This window comes from Dermacentor silvarum, chromosome 2, assembly GCF_013339745.2.
Source record: "Dermacentor silvarum isolate Dsil-2018 chromosome 2, BIME_Dsil_1.4, whole genome shotgun sequence".
NCBI classification, from domain to species: Eukaryota; Metazoa; Arthropoda; class Arachnida; order Ixodida; family Ixodidae; genus Dermacentor; species Dermacentor silvarum.
This window is the reverse complement of record NC_051155.1, coordinates 693,250-715,603: the sequence shown is the minus strand read 5'-3', so window position 1 is coordinate 715,603 and position 22,354 is coordinate 693,250. Positions and strand designations below refer to the sequence as shown.

The 22,354-nt window shown below is 46.0% G+C and overlaps 1 protein-coding gene across 1 annotated transcript; it reads right to left on the bottom strand.

Annotated features, from left to right (window-relative positions):
* Positions 1-871: 871 nt before the first annotated feature.
* Positions 872-20,568, bottom strand: LOC119441283 (estradiol 17-beta-dehydrogenase 8). Its single transcript, XM_037705906.2, has 3 exons — positions 20,346-20,568; positions 6,970-7,169; positions 872-1,273 (listed from the first exon to the last, which is right to left on the bottom strand). The coding sequence occupies exons 1-3, from the start codon at positions 20,512-20,514 to the stop codon at positions 872-874; spliced, it is 771 nt and encodes a 256-aa protein (XP_037561834.1). The 5' UTR covers positions 20,515-20,568.
* Positions 20,569-22,354: the final 1,786 nt, after the last annotated feature.

Genomic DNA, 22,354 nt, shown 5'->3' with positions numbered 1-22,354 from the left:
GAACTGATTTTGGCACGTAAAACCCCAGAAAGAAGAAGCAGAAGGTGAGAGGCTGACCATTCTGTACGTCTTGGTGGAGTGTCGGAAAGCAGAAGCTGAACGAAAAAAAGCTCCAGCACACGGATGCCACATTCCCATTCATCCGGTATTCTTCTTTTGGAACATAACCATTTTTGACTATAAATCAGTTTTAATTTCTTTACAAGATACATTGTATGTTATATGCCAACGAGATTCGTAGCACATCCTCTTACCAGCGGCTGCGATCCTGCGATAGTAGCGACTTGCAGCGACGCATTTTAGTATATAACCTCTTTGTAATACATTGTATCTTCATAGCACATGTCATATATCATTGGTTAGCTTTTATACGTATATATTTATGCAATTATCAACCTCTATACAGCCGTGTTTCATCCACCCTTCGTAATTCACAGTTCATGTACCAATGACGTCACTATCATCGCCTTGGCACTCATTGGGACCCCTTGCCATTGCACTAATAAACCCCACTAATCATCGATCATCATCATTAAGGAATGATGCTCTTGAAGGCGTATATTTGTTGCCGTAAGGATATTTGTGCAGTTTTTGTCGTTTCGTTGCGTAATTGCATAGAGAACCGAGCCGCGCATCGGCACATCTGTGTGGGTAGAACCGGTGGCTATACGTATAAACCCAATCGTTACTTACCTGCAGTTCTGTGTTGCGCTATTCGGCAGACAGCAGCAGCAGCCGCGCTCAAACAAAGTTCGGCAGGGTTCACTCGCTAAGAGAGCTTCTCTTTAAAAATATTGGGCGCTGCGTGTACAAGCTATATTTATTCACAGCGCCCACACACCAACGGATAACGGCGTTCCTGGGGATTCTGTTAAGGTGATGCTCCTCCGGCGACGTTGACCACAGCGCCGACGATGTACGAGCTCTGGGGACTACACAGAAAGGCCACCACCTCGGCCATCTCGCGCGGCTGCGCTGCCCGGCCGAGAGGAATGCCGGCTAGGTACGCCACGCGGTCCTCCTCGCTCATGTGGGCGGACATGGGCGTGAGCGTGTAGCCCGGCAAAATGGCGTTGCAACGGATCCCCATGGGCGCCACTTCCATCGCCACGGTCTTGGTGAGGCCCAGCACGCCCGCCTTGGACGCCGCGTAGCCGCTGAGACCAGGGAAGCCGCTCTTGGCAGTGATGCTGGACACGTTGACCACGGTGCCTTCCTTCACGCCCGCGGAGAGCATGTGGCGGATGCCGGCGCGGCTCATTAGAAATGGGCCCTGGTGGGGAACGGGTGAGAACGTGACGTCCAGTGAAGTCGGTACTTTTTTTTTTTTAAGAAAGGAACATCGGTTGTCATCTTTTGCGTTGCCTACTGGTGCCCTGTGTTAGAATAAGGCCGGCTACAAAATTTCATCGTATCCACGAAATTTGAAACTTATCTTCATGGTGGGAAGAAATAAACTAGGAGGGGGCATTACGTATTATGTGAATCATGCGCTGAAGAGGCTTATCAGTTGTTTTTGGCTGAAATTACTCGCTGCATTCACGAATGCACTACTACATTTGCCATAACTCGTTTTTTTTTTTTTAGTTCCCCTCGAAAACCTTGGGTCACGAGGGCGCTACTTCGATGTATCTTAAAGAAAAATCGGCTCCACAAAAGGGTAATTTGTGAGCCATTTAACTGTGAACTTAAATCTCGTTTCAAGAAATATTCTAACACACTTGCAGCCACACTTAAATGTGCCAAACGAGATTACTTTCAGAACAAGATCTTGGATAATGGCAATAATACGAGACGCAACTGGCAGGTTATCAACGAGTTCTTAAATAATAAATGTCGTGACCATTTAACTAAAATAAAAACTGACACACAAACATACTGTCTTCCAGCTGATATCGCGAATGCCTTCAGTGAGCATTTCAGTAGTAGTTGCGATTCTCAAGCAGATCCCCCATTACCGACATTGCCTCGTCATCTTCATTCTTTCTACTTGCGACCTACGACTGCAAAGGAAGTTCTTCATGTTATATCTTCGCTTAAGTCTACTGGACCTGGCCTAGACTCTGTTCACCCATCTCATATCAAGTTAGTCTCTAATGAACTGTCTCCTATCATAGCAGATATTGTTAACAAAATGTTTAAAGCAGGCATATTCCCCAATTCGCTGAAAGTTGGTAAAATAACACCTGTTTACAAAAAAGGCGATCGCGAAATTCTGAATAACTACAGGCCTATTTGTATTCTTTCATTTTTAGTAAAATAATTGAACGACTAGTTCATACACGTTTATCATCCTATCTAGCAAAATTTAATCTACTATCACCTAAACAGTATGGCTTTCGGCAGGGTTGAACCGAGCTTGCGCTTCTAACCTTCACCGATAAAGTCAAGAAGGCAATCGACCAAGGCTTGCTGGTTGGAAGTGTATTTATAGATTTAACGAAAGCTTTTGACACCATTAATCACCAAATTCTTATACATAAACTTGAATCTTACGGCATAACTGGCGCGCCACTTCAGTTTATTTCTAGCTATCTAACCAATCGTACTCAAGTTGCTCAGATTGACGGCAAACTCTCATCTGCTAAAAACATAAATCTAGGCGTTCCTCGGGGCTCAATTCTAGGCCCGCTACTGTTTCTACTATTTATTAACGACCTACCTAACGTTTTGACAACTACTGACTGTATATTATATGCAGACGACACGACTATTTTTACTTGCGCTAATAATGTCGACGAGCTACAGCGAAATGTTAACGTTGATCTGCATAACATAACTTCCTGGTGTCGAACGAACATGTTGTGCATCAATCCGCTAAAAACGGTTTTCATGGTTTTTCATTCTTTCCCGACACTAATTTCGAAATCTATATCTGTATGTCTCGACAACAACTTAATACCAATATCTGATAGCACAAAGTTTCTAGGCGTAGTTTTAGACAGGCACCTGAAATTCAATCTTCATGCGCAGTCGCTTGTACGTAAGATTTCTTTTGGAATACGCGCCATAATCAAAACCCGCTCATATTTTCAGCCACACATTATCCATTCCCTTTATCATGCGCACATTCACAGTCATTTATCTTACTGCATATCAGCATGGGGTAACACATACTTCGCACACCTCAGCCAACTTCAACGCCTGCAAAATCAGGCGCTTCGACTCATGACTTTCAGCCATTTCCAATCCAATGCAACGCCACTTTATTGCAGTTTAAACATTCATCCTGTTCATCAGCTCTTTCAGTTTAAGTTAACAATCGTGATATATAAGTTATTTCGTAATATTGCACATATAGATGGCTTTATCATTGAAACTTTTGTAAATACTAACGTTACTAGGTTCTCTGAACTCGATAACCGCCTTTTACCTAAAGTGCGCACCAACTATGGTAAGTTAACTACAACATTTGCGGGAATCAAACTGTGGAATTCTATTCCACATACCATTAAATCATCACCCACAGTACATATATTCAAGAACCAAGTTAAGAAATATTTTTTACAACTCTCTTCATCCTAACAACAGACTTTTGTGATTGTTATAATAATAATTGACGTAGCTATAATACTACCTGGTATATTACCCCCATTTTTATTGCATTGTGAACTTGAATTGCTTGTTTATTACAGAAGTTTTCTTTGCCATTTTTTTGTCTTACTAAACAGCCTTATATTCTTGTTTTTCGCACTATTCCTTATTTTTTCTAATTGTTTCTAAAAGCACCGTAACCAATGCTTGATCTATATCTCGTTTTTTTTTTTTTTTTTTTTCATGTATGGGAGTCCCCCTGACAGTTTTTAACTTTGGGACTCCCTGTGTATGTACTAATTATGTATGCACTTCTCTGTAAACTGATATCGTTGATGAATAAACTTAAACTTAAACTTAAACGTCACGCAGCCAGCCTTCGCAAGCGAACTCTCTGTGAAGCCATTTCCTTCGGTTTTTTTTTTTTTTCTTTCAGGGTCGGCCCGACACGTGATTGACCTATGAGACTCGGCGCATTGGTCAGGAATGTTTGGTTACCGATGATTTTTAATTGATGCGCACTTGTTCAGCTGCCGCGCCGTAGCTCACGAGAGATTCTTTCTCGCGCTTGACCCCCCCCCCCCCCCTCTCCCGTTATGCGCATGCGTGAGTTGCGAGAGAGAAATGCGCTGTTTTTTGCTTCTCGAAATGTACCTTTCCGTGGGTGCTACAGAGAAGAAAGCACTTTGCTCCATTGTCCCTAGCCGAACTGCACTCCGCGACTGAATACTACGGAAAAGTGTCGCTCTCTGTTCGTATTTCGTGGCGCCGCGCAAAAGCATTGCATTGACTGCGATAATGCTGTTTTATATATATATATATATATATATATATATATATATATATATATATATATATATATATATATATTGATGTATTATTATATTACTTTCCCGTTTAACTTCTGCACTACATGTTCTTTTTTTTTTCTCATGTTTCACCAACAGGCCTGACACGGAAGGTTTCTGCCAAGGGGAGCGTGGCGACCCGCTGAAAAGCGCAGAGTGGAGTGAGGGAGGGGGGCTTCGTTAGAAGCCGCTTTAGCGGCCGCAGACGGATGAGTAATCACACGTTGATTCTGCGAATTCTTTTTATTGTGAAATATCTATTTGCAGCTTATTTGCAAATTGTGGTCCCGTCATGCTCATGAAGGGACCATCGCCGACGACCCTGGCCCTGGCAGTACAGTGACGCTGGCGAAATAGTTGCGCGAAGAGGCTAACCATATGTTACGTGAAGCCCCAGTGACATGGGCCAGCCGCAAAAGACAAAAAACTTCCGCTTAGCTATTACGGACAGTGTTTCAACCGCTTTGATGCCGTTTGAATGCAAGTTTAAGTGTCGGTTAAACAAAGCAAAGCGCGTCGTCCTCCGTAGTACCTGGGCAAAGCCATGTCTTGAGAATCAAAAGTCCCCAGATTTCTCGCTGGGGCTTTTGGGACGAGCAAACGCGAGACAGAATCTGTCGTATGTCGGTAGCACTGCCTGCATAGCGGAGGCAATAAAACCTGCCGCGCGCTCTGACGTGACGATCACGTGTTGGGCCAAGACGTTCAGTTAAAAATTTGCCGCTGAGCTTGCCGTAATTGGTTCTGGGATTTGGTAACAAGATGTAGCAGAGCGACTGGGCGGAACACAAAGTATAGCCGACTGGGATGCTGCCAAGGAAATGGAAGCTGTCCAGTCATGAACGTGTACACAAAACGCCGAGAAAATATCTGTTAAGCTTTTTAGCAGATGAAACGTTACACGCGTATAAAGTAACCAAGAGGCATTAGACATGAAACGTCTAAAAACTGTGCTACGTACAGCTTGATTCCGAATGCGCTAACTTGAGGATAAGTAATTAGAATTGTCCCCTGATGAAATCTAATAGATTGTGTTAACATCAAAGAAGGCGTGCTAGAGAGACAGAATGGTTGAAAAACTGAATTAAGGACGAACTTTTAACAAAATTTTAATCCTACATGCGATTTTCCAGGTTAGCAAGACTATATCAGCCACAAACTTCAAATGTTTCTCGAGGTATGGCCGTGGCGCAAGTGATAATTTTGTTAGAAGACGAAAGGGTAACGAAGTTGGATTTACTAGCATTACTAAAGCATATTTTTCTGGCCCCAGTCAGAAATATAAATGATGTCATCATTAATCTTTTGGTATTATTGAATTCCCGTGTTTAGCTGCGCTTAAGATAGTCGTGTCATCTGCATAAGCTTCCAGTTAAAGCGCGTGCAAACATTGAGGAAGATCTACACATATTCATTGATCATATAAACATAGAGTGTTCTTGGTTACTTCAAACACTTTTTTAAAAAAGGCACCAAAATTTACGCATGTCACGTCACTACAGATGTATTATATGCTCAAGCGGACATTATTTCCAAGAAAAACCAAAGCAATTACTTCAGTGTTTGTTCGAGTTACACCAAGTAATTTCTTAATTACAAACTTTAAGGCACTTGGTAATAGTATACAGAAAGCTGAAGGCAATCGTCATAAAAGTGTAGTTCTGTGTTTCTACGCTACAGCATTGAAATTGATTGCTGACCAGTGTTTGCTCTTTACTGAACTTACCTGCCAGCAAGACAAAATCACATTAAATTTTAACCTTCAAAACATTATATCTTGGTGCGCTCGCTGGAAAATGGAACCTAACATAAAGAAAACAATATTGATAAAAATTACGAAAAAAATTATAATTTATCGTTTGCCTACAGCCTTGCATCTCAACCACTTACGGAGGTTAGTGAATACAAGTACCGTGGTGTCACAATAACCAATAACCTAAGCTTAAGCTCGCAGATTTCTTACTTATGTGACTCAGCTAGCTTTCCAAAAAAATTTCCCTTCTCAGACACAAATTAAAACACGCTCCGTTTGAAACTAATACAGTTTCCTATAGCAAACTTCTCTGCTAGGACTTTGTTATGACGCGTTCTACTTCTCTACATCTGATGCTGTCTTTCATCAAAAGATTTCGTTGTATTGTTTGCATAACGCGGCATTCGACGTGTGGGCTTATAATTTATACGTGGCTTAACGATGAGTGTATACCTATAAGTATACTAATAACAGCTAAATCAAAGGTTAACCAAGTGAAACCAAGACTTAACCAGGCTAAACCAAGCTTTCGCTTTGCATATCCATGGTTAGCTGAGCTAAGCCGCAGCCATTTTAGCAGTGGGTCACTTTTTTTCATCTCTGTTAATAGATGTTTTATGCTCCTCCCCCCTCGATCGGATGCCGATTGGCACTTTACGCAGCCCCCGATTGAATTTCCTTAGGCAATTTCACAGTATGGGCCCAGTGGGCCGCTTTATCGAGCGGTATGGCGAAGCTTTATTAATGCGCCTATTGTTATATTGGGTCATACCGGTTTTCCCTGCGCAGCTGTAGCGTCACTTGGGGTATAGTGTTACGGAATCTGCTTCTCACCTTGAGGTTGACCCTTATCACACGATCGAAGTCTGCTTCGCTCGAGTCAGTGATTAAAGTGAAGGGTGTATCAATGCCGGCGCAGTTGACGACTATGCTGACCGGCGTGTCGCCACTGAACCCCCGGATGACCTCGAACAGGTGTTCGACGGACGCCGACTCTCCCACGTCCACCTGCACAGCCCGGTGATCAGCTTCACCTGCAAAGAAATGTCACGCATTGCGTACGTATACTGGCGTATACTTATACGTATACATATAAATCTACGTATACGTATGCTTGCGTATACCGGGGCAATCTCCGAGGCCACCCTAGCTGCACCAGCCACCGGTGCAAACTCACAAGCCACGCTTCCAAAACACGACGAACATTGTTCGCGTCGCCGCGCGCAACCTATTTTAACGCGGTAGAGTTAAGGGCCCCATGTCGCAGGAAATCCGGCATTGGCGTCGGTGTCGGCGCCGGTGCCGGCGTCTGCGGCCGAAAGAATCATCCCCGACCACGCAGGCCCTCCGAATATATTTAAGTATATGTATATGCCATGCCTTCTTATATGAAGTGCGGTATATGTGGGTTATATTGCCACACCATTCTATCACTAATGTTGCTCATACCTTGTATTACATTCTTGGCAAAGCTGTTCCTCGGAATTTTGAGAATGACAATCTATAAACAAATCTCATGAAACAAAACACCCACAGCGCATGCCTTTTATGTTGAATCTTCTCAGTTTGAAATATTAACAGCGCGAAACAAATAACCTTGCACTCGGGTGGCTTCGCCTGAAAAAGCGAAGCTGGGCGATCGTAGCCCAGCATTTTCCGGAAGTTCGCACGAACTTTTCATCTTATTACTCATGATGATGATAATTTCTTTTCGCGCGTCTCGGACTTACGGCCGTCACTGCGCGCTGCATAGCGCACCTTGCATCACCGACACAGCGTTCCAATGCCGACACCGCGTTCCAGGAGACCCGCTCCGTGAATGCGTCTCTCTCTCGCTCTCATAACGCGCAAAACCTCTTCACTTCGCACACCACGGGCGTACAAACGCGCCAGCGGTGGACGAAGACGACGACGCTCGAACGCAATCATATGGTTCGCATCATAGAGTTTCTAAGTTATAGTAATATGAAACTCTATGGTTCGCATAAATGCATACTCTGTAGCAGTGGATGTATAGCCTAGTGGGTGCGACGCTCGCTTTATGACCGGGTGCTCGCGGGTTTGAATCCCGCCTCGGCAAGAAATTTTATTTTATTTTCTTTCTTAGTGTTTCTTGCTACGCACCACAAATTACGGCTGGCTTAAACAGCTTCGCTGTTAAAACGGAAACTTGAAAATGATGTGTAGTGAAGAGGAATGACCGGCGCTGCAGCCACATCGCCAGTCGTCCGGGAGGCGCGAGCTCGAGATTGCGTGAGCTGCTCTGGTTGAGACACGCTGCCTGCTGTTATCTTGTCCTGTATTCATATTAGATTCTGGTGGAGGTTCTGCGGTTTTCCCCCAACCTGGAATTACGCACCCGAACTCTGCCGTCCACCATGCCCGACGACCCCAGCCCGACATCCCCACCGGTTACTCCAGCCATCGTATGTGCCGGTGCCCAGCGTCAGCGGGATCCTGACATCTTCAGCGGCACCGATGAGAAAGACGTTGAAGATTGGCTGGAATCGTATGAACGCGGCAGCAACACCAACAAATGGGACGATCCCTTCAAGCTAGCCAACGCGATATTCTATTTATCGGGAGTCGCCAAGCTCTGGTTCAAAAAAAAAAAAAAAAACACCGCATATCCACGGGGTGAATGATGATGAGTGGGCGAAGCTCCGGAGGGAATCATCGGTAAACCGTGAATCTTCCGTGTAATTCGCCCAGTCTCGCCACACTAAATCGAACGATTGACTTCCACCAATGACACGCGCCATATGTGACGTCATTCCTATTTTATAACCGCGCCCTTCATTATAATTGCACCATCTCCCGCTTAAGGGGACGCTAGCACAAACGCGTTAGAAACGTGCAGTACTCTCTAGTAAGGGGGAGAGGCCACAGCGTCTTACGCAGCCGTTTACACATGCCGGAACGTGCAGGGCGTTTGCCGACGCCATCGCATGACTGCTGAGAGAGTATAACCCCCGTATTCATAAACGCTCCTCGACTTGAACTTGACTTGCCACCGCCTTCAACGCGTTTCGAACGCGCTGCCCAAGGCGGTGGCAAGTCAAGTTCAAGTCGATGAGCGTTTATGAATACGGGGGTAAGGCGGAGAGGCCACAGCGTCTTACACCAGCTTCTTACACGGGCCGTAACGCGCTAGCACAAACGCGTTAGAAACGCGCAGTCTTTCGTTAATGTTGGGTATTTATTGTCATCGTGGTGCATGTGTCCATGTGCGCTTCGTGGCGTAGTGGCAATGATGCAGCTCGACCTGGCAAAAGCTTTTGACCGTGTATCGCACGAGGTTTTATTCGGCATTCTAGAACACTCAAATGTTGGCCATGTAATACTAGAAGGCGTAAGAATGGCGTACACGGACTGCACCACGCGTATTATAGTCAACGGTGACATTACGGAGAGCGTGAACGTTCGCTCCTCAGTGAGGCAAGGATGCCCTTTGTCACCTTAGCTGTTCGCACTTTATCTCGAACCGCTTTGTTTGGCCATTGACCACAGTGAAGCTATTACGGGCTTCAGGCTGCAGACAGCACACGTCAAGATTTTGGCTTACGCAGATGATGTTGCCGTATTCTGCTTGGACAGTGAGAGCATCAAACAAGCCACTAATATCGTTTGGGATTTTTGTAACTGCACCGGTGCCCAAATAAACTGGGATAAGAGTTACGGGTTTTGGCATGGCGACTGGAATGTCACGCCAGAGCACTTCTCTCGGTTACGTTGGTCGACAACTCCAACGCGTTACCTAGGCGTGCCAGTTGAATCTTATCGTGAGCCAGAAGCGTACTGGTCTGACCAGGCGCAATGCGCGAAAGAAAAGTCTACTGCATGGCAAGGCAGGCAATTGTCTATTTTTTCACGGGCTACTGTCTGCAACATTTTTCTAATTTCGAAAACCTGGTATGTGATGAATGTGTTATGTCCATCCCGAATTAGCATACAAAAACTCCACCGTGTTTTTGCTGTTTTTATTTGGGCGTCCACCTGGGAGCGGTCTAGCCGAACGAATTTGTTTCGCCCTGTTAAAAAAGGAGGGCTTGGTCTTGTTCATTTGTTTTATTGCGATAGCAATTATATGGACACTCAAAAGCAGATTTCTGCCGTCGGCGTCGCCGTCGCCGTCGCCGTGAGGTTCCGTATGACGTCATTTGGAGAAGAAATCGTCGCCGCGCGCCGAACGCTGTATGTGCGAGTGAAAGGGCGCGAGGGGCGCGTCTTTCACGGGGAGTGAACGCACGGCGGAGAACAAACGCGCGTTCTGCGCCGTGCTCGCTTAAGGGCTGCAGAAGTAGGCGTCTCTGTTCTCCTTCACAATCACCATGTATGTAGAGCAAACGCGCCTTCGTCCGACGAGCGAGAGGCCGTGGGGCAGGGGGAGGGAAGGGAGGCGACGTTTAGCTGCGGCACGCAGTGCTTATTTATATCAGAGGCTCCGGCAACAGTCACCAACGCTGCACGCATTTTGAGTGAACGCGGGCAAAACGCCGATGGCGTCGACAACAGTTCTGCGTGTTGCCGATGCTGCTGCATGTCCAAGTTTATACAGCTGATAAAGCTAATATCATTACTCCGTATAGCTCTCTACAAGTTTGCTATCGCAATTGATGCTTCGCCTTTCAGGTTAAACTGCGACAACTTTTTTGAGACAGGTTGTGTCACGATTTGTGTATTTACGGGATCAAAATCACCAGTTCCTCCGTACTGTCATGCAAATGAGGCTGCGGCGACTACTCCCGGAACTTATAGTGTCGTCGCGTGAAATGATCAACGGTTCTGTAACCGGGTACCTACGCGAAGTGGTTCTCTCGTTCAGGTTGCTGAACGCACGATTTTCTTTAGAGTATTTATTTAATGTTAGGAAGGAAAAACTATATAAGGACCTATGTGGAAAACATGCTCCCAGAGCCCTTGTACCGTATCCCACATAGCGGAGGCCCAGGACAGGATGTGCTCAAACGAGTAAAGAAAATGCCTATACAACCATCAGTTAAAACCTTCTTCTTTCAGTTGCACACGAACACACTCGCTGTTAAAAGCTGGCTTAAAGATAAAGGCATCTTTGTACCCTGGACTACTGACTGCTCCTTATGCAAGAAACCAGAAACGATCGAGCACGCATTTCTAGATTGTTGGGACCCAATCTTTCACTGGGATGTGCTTCAGCGTACATTAAAGAAACAATTACCCCTTGACCCATATGGCATTCATTTCTTGCCGGTAGGCGTATCCGAGGATATTCCGAACGATTTAATCATGGTCCTGGGTCTCCACGCCTTGTGGAAAACGAGAATGGAATATCGGCATGCTGATGAAAATGTACGCCCTGTTCGCGAACATTTTATCGAAAGTGTTGTGCGTGTGCGAGATGTGTATCGTGCTCTAGCCGATCCACCAGACTGGATCCCTGTATTTGATGTGTTGGCATGTATGAAAAGATTTTAATGCCGCGGTAGCCAAAGTCTGGCTGCCACGTTTTATTCCCTGTAACGTGTTATTTCGGCAATAAAGAAAAAAAAAGCTTCGTGGCGTAGTGGCTAGCACCGCGTGTTCGGAAGCGAGGGGTCCCTGGTTCGATTCCGCGCTACGGACACAACTTTCGGAATTTTTTCTTTCATAAAAGTAGACGTGGCTACCTACTACGACGACGACTACTACTACTACTACATACCACAGAGGAGGGACAGACCCACACCCTAAGGAGCTTCGCCCCTAAAACCACGAAGCCGATCTCCGCACGTGGGCTAGCTTCAAAACCAGCATCACAGACGTTTTCGGCCGCCCTGGCGTGCGCAAACTTCGCGCTGAACAACACCTACGAAGCCGATCCCAACAAACTGGTGAAACGTTCACCAGCTACATAGAGGACGTCGTCGACCTCTGCCGACGTGTCAACGCGACGATGGCGGAGGCGGACAAGGTACGCCACATCATGAAGGGCATTTCCGCCGATGCCTTTCATATGCTGCTGTCTAAAAACCCAGGCACTGTTTCTCAGGTCATTGAGCTTTGCCAGAGTTTCGACGAGCTCTGCAGACAGCGTCTTCTCAAGCGGCGCCCACCTGTGTCCGACGAAACCCTCGCGAGCATGACCGCGGCTCCTGAGATGGACTCCCTGCTTGGCCAGATAAAGGAGTTCGTCCGTGCTGAAGTCGCTCGTCAGCTTTCGCTGCTGTCCTCAACCATGCCACCACCCTCGCCTTTGCCGGCTAATCTTCGCCAGGTCATCCACGAGCAAGTTTGCGCAGCTCTCCCTTCTGCCCTCGAGACTCCGCCGGTGCCGACTCCTGTTGCATTTCCCGAGGTGACTTCACCTCTCAGCTACGCCGAGGCTCTCGCGCGGCCACCACGTCAGGCCTTTGCGCCATGCCCATCAGCTGTGCCACTGCGTCCAGCTCCTCAGTTCGTTCAGCCGCGGTACCCACACAGCATTGGACAATGGCGCACTCCTGACAACCGGCCAATTTTGCGTGTGGTCTACCTGGCCATATTGCACGATTTTGCCGTCGCCGTGCACCATCCTACCGCTGCAGCTTCGACACCGAACCATACGTTTCCCCATACCCGTCATCCTCCGCGTCTCAGAACCCTGGCCCGATGTCTTCCTACTCCGACCACCGCCCTCTTGTTGACCGCCGTTCGCCATCGCCTCGACGCCGCTCGCTTTCGCCGATGCGCCGTCGTCCTTCTACGCCTGAACGGGAAAACTAATCGCCGCAGTTCCAGAGGCAACAACTGCGTCACCCACGAACAGACCAAGGCCTCTCCCTTCTGCGGCTAATGTTCTTGATGTGCATGTGGACGGCGTCGCTACACTCGCTCTCGTTGACACTGGTGCCGCAGTTTCAGTTATTAGTGCCCATCTTTGCCGTTCGCTCAGAAAGGTTACGACGCCCCTGTCAAATGTATCACTTCGTACTGCAAGCGCCGACCACATCACACCTGCAGCTACGTGTACTGCTCGCGTTGTGATCAACGGCCTCCTCTACATCGTCGAATTTTTGGGGCTGTGTTCTTGTTCGCACGATCTTATTTTGGGCTGGGACTTCCTTTCCGCTAATAAGGCCGTCATCGACTGTTCTCGTGCTGCAGTGGAATTTCAAACGCTGTGTCATGCCCCACTCCTTGACGCTCGTGAACCTGAAGATAAAGTATTTGTTGCCGAAGACGTTGCAATTCCAGCGCACTCATCTGCCTTTGCCACGGTGTCATGCAACATTGTTGATGGTGCCAGCTCTCTTTTTACGCCATCTGCAATTTTCGCTCGTCGCAAATGTTCCCCGCTGCCTTTCGCTCTTTTGGACGTTCATGCCGGTGTCAGCAGACTGCTCGTCGCCAACCGATTGTCCTGTCCTCTCACTTTGCTTCGTGGGGAGTGCGTTGGCAGCGTCCAGTGTGTCGACCCTGCCGCCATCATTGACATGCCAACTGGTTCCATCACCACTCATGAGGTCGCCCGAATGACCTGTAACCCCGCGCAGGAGCCGACTTTGCCCGATGTCTTACATGGCTCCATCGCCGACACGTTGACTGTTTCCCAACGCGCCCAGCTTCTACGCCTTCTCGACAAGTTCCGTTCGTCTTTCGACTGCCAGCATGTTCCCTTGGGCCGCACGTCAACTGTGTGTCATCGCATCGACACGGGTACTAGTGCGCAACTGCGACAAAGACCCTATCGTGTATCCGCGACAGAGCGCCGTGTAATCGATGACCAAGTAGCTGACATGCTCAAGCGCGGCGTCATTCAGCCTTCGGATAGCCCCTGGGCATCTCCCGTTGTTCTTGTTAAGAAGAAGGACGGATCGATTCGATTCTGTGTCGATTACCGTCGTCTTAACAAAATAACTCGTAAAGATGTTTACCCTCTTCTGAGAATTCACGACGCCCTTGACTGTCTCCAAGGCGCGGAGTTCTTCTCTTCTATCGACTACATACTTGACCAGACTACGATAGTCTACGGTAGTCATCGTCTACGATAGTCATCATGCCCAGTGCACTATCGATAGTCTACGTAGTGTTGCCGTCTAAATATATTATCACAATTAAAAATGTAATCAAACCACTTACTGGTCTAACTGCCAAATTTCATTGTGGGATCACGTCTATATGTATCTTTGTGAAAATGACCTTTTTCGAACGCGCAGAGCCATTTCAATACCAATAGAACACGGAACTGATGACCAAGAACAGCAGATATTTCATATTTTGAAGAAATGAAGCCACCTTTTGGTGACGTGTACCGAAAATTTGAACTGCGTCGGTTGCTTATGTGATCGAAAAACGGCATTTAGTTGCCCCCCCCCCCCCCCCTAGTATACTAGATCAACGATGTGGAGCAAGGTGTTTATAGTTATTCAAAGTACGAATCAATGTTCTGAGTGACGTGCGATATGGTGCTTATTCGGTGTAGGTTCATCACAGCCTCTGTAGATAGTTGCATATTGAAGTGTTCCAGGGTCTCATACCGCTGCTTTCACAGACTCCTAGAAAAACTGCACGAAATCCAGACTTTAAATTCCATGAAAATAGGGAGAATTTTAAGCGCAGTGCGTTGCGAAACTTTCACTTTCCCGTTTTAAATGCAAGTGTTGCCGATAATTACTAAAACCCTCGTTTTCTCATGTGTTCTCGTGCATCACACGGGATGCGTATAGGTTGTTTCTCCGGTGTCCTCGGTGAGCTAAACAAGGCACTTTGTTTATATCTGGGGAAAGTTAGCGGCATGGTATGGGCAACGTGTAGCTAATGTTCCAAATAAGTGGCTTAGAGTCGCATTTTCCAATAGAATAGACGGCTGCGGTGTCATAGTTAAAACTACAACTGCAGTCGCATTTTACGAACCTAGGGGGAGCAATACGCCAAGTGTATTTGCGACAGCTTTAAAAAACTGTAAGCAGGTTTTCGGAAGTACCACACTGCTGTTGTTAGCCAGGTTCATACTTTGACGAAATAGGCAGCATTTTAACTACAATGTGTCGCGAAGTTATAACGTTTCTGGCTTATTTAGAAGCGTTACGAATAATTATTTAACCCCCTCATTTTTTTTCTTTTTACTTTTTCATGCGTGATATATTGGGTTCACCTGGTGTCCTCACTGAATTAAAGGAAGCAGCTTCTTTATGTTTTGTGACTCTGAGAACTAGGTAATGTTTGATGTGCAGGTAAAGTTCCAATAGATGGGTAATTGGAGTTTTTGCAATAAATTACGTATACAGGCACTCTTAGAGTGTTATGAGCCTATCTAACGAGCGGGACAGAATTAAGCTCACTGCCCTAACAGAACTATAAACGCTACCACGACCAAATTTAGCGAAATTTGGTGGTACGCTATGAAAACTCCTTGTGCGAAGTTAAATGAGGTTGAATGAAACACAGGCTTCGTAAAAAAATTTTAATTAAGCGTTAGAGCGCGTGATATGGCCGCTTTCAGCTATGCTTCTCAGTGTCCAGACATAGCTGTTTGTTCCAACAGATTTATATTTCTTGGAAAAGGGAGAGGAGTCATGGTAAGTGCAACGTGCGACAAAATGTTTACGCTCCTGGTCTAGTTATAAGAATTGCAAATAATTACTGAGCCGTCTTTTTTCACCCTTATTTTCATGCGTCATAAGGCGTTCCTAGTTGCCTTCAGCGATGTCCTCGGTGAACTAAACAAGACACTTTGTTTATATTTGGCGAAAATGAAGGGCGCGGTATGGGCACTGTGTAAGTAATCTTCAAAGGCAGGGGACTAATTATGATATATGCAGCAAATTACGCAAGCAAGTGATCCGGAGCTTCATGAATGTGTTTTACGAACAAAGCAGAATTTATCCCGTTGCTCTCGGAGAACTGTGAACTCAACCGATTTAATATCTAGAGAAATTTGAGTGGCTGGAGGTGGGGGGCGGAGGAGTATGGAGGGAGGGAGTATACCATGGTACATGTTATGGCGAAGTAAGATGTGTGTTAATGAATTACTGGCTTTTTAAAAAAAATACAAGAACAAGTGCTCCAAAGCATTACATGCGGGCAAGTTTTCAAATGGAAGAGTCATATACGGGCAATCGTTTTAACTATGCGATATAATTACAGGAAACTGAAACTTTTATTGAATCTGGTCGAAAGAAACAACTTCGCTGGAAATCTGGTTGTAATTCTCCAAGGTCGTACACATCTGCTGTCTTTTTTTTTTTCTTGGGAATATTGCAAGTCACATATGTTGTGTATAACCTCGTTGTGTATAACCTCGACAATACTATTTCCTTAACTAGCGATAAATTTGTGCTGTAGACTTAAACACCAAGCGCAATTTTCTTTGTTTACTTACTGAAATGGTCTGTAACAAATGTGCATTTTCTTATCTGCGCTGCACTGATGCTGCTCGAGATCAGGGACCTCGGGGCACTCACTGCCTTTTGTCCCTGCAACATCTTGAACTTTTATATAGTTGCAAGAAATAAATGCAAATTCAAAGAATAATTTGGGTCCCATGGTTCACCATGTGATATTTAGAAACCGACGCATTTCCAGGCTTTTTCACTTATTGTAATAGTCATTCTATATATATATATATATATATATATATATATATATATATATATATATATATATATATAGACAGAGAGAGAGTCAGATCGTGTGCGGTTTGCCCCATGCATGCACTCGAGAAATAGTTGGTACGCCACTGGAAAAAGGCGGTACGACGCCGATGGCATGACGACGGCACGACGAGGGTTGGATGGCAAAGCGGCAGTGACGTCGATGCAATAACCACGACGGCATGACGACCCCGGACACATATCCAGTGACCCAAGCATTTTTGCACAACTGGGTCGGAGTAGAAGGCGTGAAGAAGACAGCATGACCAGAGTCAGATCACGAAGCTGCAATTACGACGACTGAACGAGCACGACGGCGACGCTACGGCGGTGTGAGAACGAATGCATGACGGGAGTAAGATTCTGAGGCTGGAATGACGGCTGTGCAATCAGTATGACGGCATCTCGACCAGGAGCACATACGTAGTGGTCCAAGCAGGTAGACACCTTCTGCCGCAAGGCTGGTATAAGAGGATTACATAGATTAGATTAGGTGGATGGACGGATGGAAGACAATGCATCCGTGTGTTTGTTCTAAAGGCAAACTTCCTGTTCTGACGTTATTGAAGCCGCAATGATGCATTCACTTTCTCCTGTCATCCTCGCCCAAATGGCAAGCTCAGCGTACTTATAGCGGTGGGCTCAGCTTACCGGTAACAGCACACTCAACTAAATTGTGACTAAACGTGAACAAGCTCAATAAGCCAGTCACATCCCTGCTTCAAACAATTCAATTATTAAGCTTATTTATTAAGTTAAGTTCAATTATTAAGTCTCGTACCAAGACAGCACACAACATTAACAAGCTAACCTGCAGAAAATACGCACCCCCGTACAAGTCACTACCTAGAGAGCAGCAGCGATTCCTCCCAGCTCTACAAGTCAATACATTCCCCCACCCAACCAGAAATCACCTCATAGCCGATACACAATTCTTTTCTATTCCCTCTTTGCCATCCCTCAGAGCAGGGTAGCAAACCAGACGCATTTCTGGGTAACATCCCTGCCTTCTCTCTTTCGCTCCTCCTCCTCTCCACAATGCTGCTTCTGCACAGAGCCCGGGTCCCTCAGGCAGATAATAAGGGGTAGCAGACAGGCACCATTACATCGTCCGAATCTTTATCAAGCCAACGAGCTTTGGGAGAGAGCCAATTGGCCAGCTCCGACCTCGGGGATCAGCAACAGCTGATTGCGACGGCCCAGGACGCGGCCCGAGCTCAAGGCATTCTGGAATGAGAACGCCTCTCTCCAAAGCTTCATTTTAGTAATGATATGGTTATTCTCTCTCTCTCTCTCTGAAACGGTGGACAGAGGCCACCACATTGTATTTCAGTGTTCAGTGGCTATCCGGACACTGCAACGTCACTGGCAATGAATGTGCCGACAAAGCTGCCCGTGAGGCACATGAAAAGAGTGAGAGAACCTCGATATTGATGTTATTATTATTATTATTATTATTATTATTATTATTATTATTATTATTATTATTATTATTATTATTATTATTATTATTATTAGTGTTGTTGTTGTTGTTGTTGTTGTTGTTGTTGTTGTTGTTGTTGTTGTTGTTGTTGTTGTTGTTGTTGTTGTTGTTGTTGTTGTTGTTGTTGTTGTTGTTGTTGTTGTTGTTGTTGTTGTTGTTTGGTTTGTACACTGTACATATACACACAAGGACACGAAGGAAATAGGGAGGGAGCTGATACCAATTCTCGAGAAGGGACGCAGAGCGGCACCTCAGCGGTCTTGCCCATATCATAACTCTAAACAAATGGAATACACGGGAGTTTACCAACCGGCTTTCGTATGCCATGGACCCACATATGAAATGACAACTTTTACCGGGTTTTAACCGACGAGATGAAACGTTACTGTGCCGCCAGCGAATAGGAATGTCTTTTACAAGCGCCTACTCATTCCTAATTGGAATGGCGGGCTAATTACATCACATGTGGTGTTGGGAAAGCCACCAAACATTTCCTATGTGACTGCCACACACGAAGACGAGAGGTGTGCCTTTCGGACAGCTTTGGTGCACTTATATGACAGGCCTTTTACAGCGGACATCTTGGGCCCGTGACCTCGTGCGTCTGCTATGTGCAAGGCCACTAAGGCACTGCTGCATTTTTTTAAATGCACCAGCCAGTATGACCACTTGTGAATAACTCAGCGATGAACGGTTGTCTGTGTAACTGTGCAAAGTGTGAACTTCTCTATTCCTTCTCTTTCAATCCCGTTTCCCCCGTCCCCAGTACAGGGTAGCCTACCGGACTCAGCCTGGTTAACCTTCCGGCCTTTCCCTTTTGACTTCTCTCTCTCCCGAAAAATAAAATATCGCGCGTCCACAGTGGTAAAGCGAGCCACACAACGGCACAAAAAACTAACGGCAATACATTCACGTGATATGCAGAATCGTCATTAGAGCAATTTAATTTTCGTCCAAAAGTCGTTTAGCTAGTAAAATGGCCGAGCTACAAATTCGCTGCGTTATGATCACACACAGATCAATGCAACACACAACAAAGCAGCTGATAACAAGCGAGGGAGTAATAAAATCCAGTTTGCTGAGTGCGCCATATGACACAACGGCCGCGCCGAACGAGCAAATTGCACATCGACGGTTGAGGAACACCTCTCCCACCATGGCCACATCGCTAGTACGAAGTACGAATGCGGGACACGCCAACTCATAATGAACCTAGCACGCAGTACTAGGTCCGCCAGAACTTCATCCTAAACAACGACGACCGGTTAATATGTCACACAGAGTTTCCTTATGGTCTACCGCTTACATGCGCGAGCACGCATTGGATTGGATTAGCTATATGACCTTTTGGCTCATTGAATTTAGTTTTATGAATGGCAGGGGTTGTGACGGCACTCTTCTCATTAGGTAGTGCGACCGCCATCTGGCGTCGACCACAACTCATACTCGCCTTGGTTTCAGAGATTGCGAAGCACCGATCATCCTGGAGCAGCTTCGGAGCAATTTCGCTCACTTGTAGCACGTATGTAGCAGCTTCAACGTAATGAAGCAGATAGGAGCAATTGTAGCAGCATTTCCACCGCTGCATGTGTGGTCTCATTTTGCTGGGTACTTTTTTATAGCTGCACAGAACTTTTTTTTAATTGCCTATGGCAGATAGCACAATTCTAACCATTCTACTCGTTGAGGTAGCCCATTATTTCTACGAAAAATCAAAATGTTCAATTAAATAATTAACATGATTACGCCAATTAACGTTTGAACCAACTTTGCGGCACATATTTATGGGCTCTGAAACTTCAATTCACAAGGCTTGGTCAATGGCCGGGCATTGTGAACAAATAACCACGTTCAAATTCCGAAGCGTAAATTATCTTTTATCTTGTTTAGTGACCGGACGCCTTTAATATGTTACCTGACTTAGCGAGTTTTCGTCCAACTCTCGACTACGTACACCAAGTGTGTGACTAAATATACCATAGGTGCTCCAGTCAACATATTCATCGAGAGTGAAAAAAAAACGTTTCTTAACAATTAAGTATCCGTGTTAGAAACACGGTGGTTCAAGGGTGCAGGTGCCGAACAGTGGGCTACCGGCTACCGCAATATCCTGTTTTAAAATCCACGTCTGCACCAACCTGGGAGTGATTTGGCCACTGCCTGTGCCGCGTCCAGTTTTATGTCGGTGACAACGACGCGAGCTCCTCTCTCGGCTAGTACTCGGCAGATGGCGCCTCCGATTCCGCCACCTCCGCCAGTGACCACGGCAAGGCGACCTGCAAGGGAGCCTTCTTTCTCCGCAGACATTTCTCCACGAGCAGACGTCGAGCTCTGGTTTCGACTTCGCACCGCCGCGAGCCTATCTACCTCTTTCCTTCCCCAGGCACCGACTGCCACCTGCTTGTGTAACGCGCTGCCCTCCACTAGTAGCGCGGAAGCGCCCCCTCGTCCCGACCACATCATTTCTTCGATACATTCCTGCCTTTATCGTGTTGCCGTGCTGAGTGAGTTCTCTCTCGCTTGTTGCTTTCATTTCTAATTTTTCTCGATGCGTGAAGACTCTTACTACCTCCTTGCCCGTTCTATAGGGCCTATCAAACAAGGCGTTGTAGATTGGCTCCGAAGACGCAAAGTCCTGCCTACGCTGAAAGCACAAAAAATAATGTTTGGAAAGCGGGATGGCATACGTAAATATCGCTTCGGCAGCTATGCAAAAACAGTGGTTGTCAGCGGAAGAACTAGAGATAAGTTATCCTTTTTTTTTTTAATCGACGTTAGCCTTAGTTCGCTCAATCTCTAGGTAAGCCAGGTAATTCTCGTGACTGCGTGACGGTCAGCGGTAGAGAAAATGCAAGGTGCAGACATATGGGGGAGGGGGGCAGTGGAAAGGGAGAAGGGAGGCACACGACAATAGAGACGCACCACTGCACCGCTAATGAACGCTCGTGAAAGGAGAGACTGTGTGGCTGCGACGTCAATTAACGTGTGCTACGAACCGTCCTTCTTTGTTACAGCATAACTCTTTCTCCATTCTCATTCCTTTACTGAAAGCTCAGCAGCAAGTCCAGTTCTGATTGTACTTAACGTTCGGCGCAATTAGTACTGAGTGAAATATGCAGATAAAAGCGCAAACCAATGCGTGTGCAAGTGAGCGCAAGCTAAAGCAGATTGTGTCCTTACGTAGATGGATGGTTCTGTCTTCTCCGAGGCGGGCGTATCAAACACGTGCAACGTTGTCTGCGTAGAATTTTAAACGTTTTTAAAACTGCGCGAATAAACGAGGGCACACGAAAGAAACACACACGACACCACGACCGCAGACTGCCAACTGTGTATTTCTGGAAAGCAAGCAACATGTATTTCATTCAGGATCCTGAACACGTGTCCGCATCGTCACTCTCACATGGTCCGATAAACATAAAAATACCCCCAAAAAATGTATCTACTGGGTAACAATGTAAACCAAGATTGCGACCAGGCAGCGTTTAACACGCGAACCCTCTCAAGTGAAGGTAGCTTAGCAGGGCTATTTGAGAAATTCTCACGTATCGCCTGGAATTTCACTGGCTTAAGTGAGGTTGGTAAAATTGGTGAGGCTTACACAGTGCCGACTAACGGTCACGCCCTCTGCTTCACAGGTCGTCCAGATGACAGAGAATGCAGGGTAGGATTTCCAATTCATAAACGCATAGCGGGCAACAGTGATCAATTCTACAGCCTTAATGAGAGCGTAGCAGTCTTTGTAATAGAGCTAAATAGGTTTTATAGATTAATCCCTTCGGACACGAATTATGATCGACTGTCGATACATGCGTGAAACATACATAATTTTACGCCAAAGTGCTTGAGACTCCACTGAAAGCAAATCAAGGTGGTATAATGACTTCTTGTGCATTTTATGATGAGTCATCCTAATTAGAGGGTAACTAGATATTTCAATATTGCAAAGGCAGTCGTGCTACGTTTTTTTTTCATAAAAAAAATTGAATCACCCGCTCGAATCACATACACAAGTAATTTATTCGCCACAAGCATTTCAAGAAAGAAAAAAATTTTCGAGGTCGCTACCGACAAACCCCATGTTAAACGTCACGTAAAACACGGTAGTGCCTTCACCAAAGCGGTGCGCTGTAACTATACATATCCC

What these genes read in the sequence shown, in the direction of transcription:
- LOC119441283 (XM_037705906.2), bottom strand. Translation starts at nt 20,514, where the DNA reads ATGTCTGCGGAGAAAGAAGGCTCCCTTGCAGGTCGCCTTGCCGTGGTC. An exon ending in AGTGGCCAAATCACTCCCAG is followed by an intron (nt 7,170 to 20,345) that starts GTTGGTGCAGAC and finishes ATTTCTTTGCAG; the next exon opens with GTGAAGCTGATCACCGGGCT. An exon ending in TGATAAGGGTCAACCTCAAG is followed by an intron (nt 1,274 to 6,969) that starts GTGAGAAGCAGA and finishes GTTCCCCACCAG; the next exon opens with GGCCCATTTCTAATGAGCCG.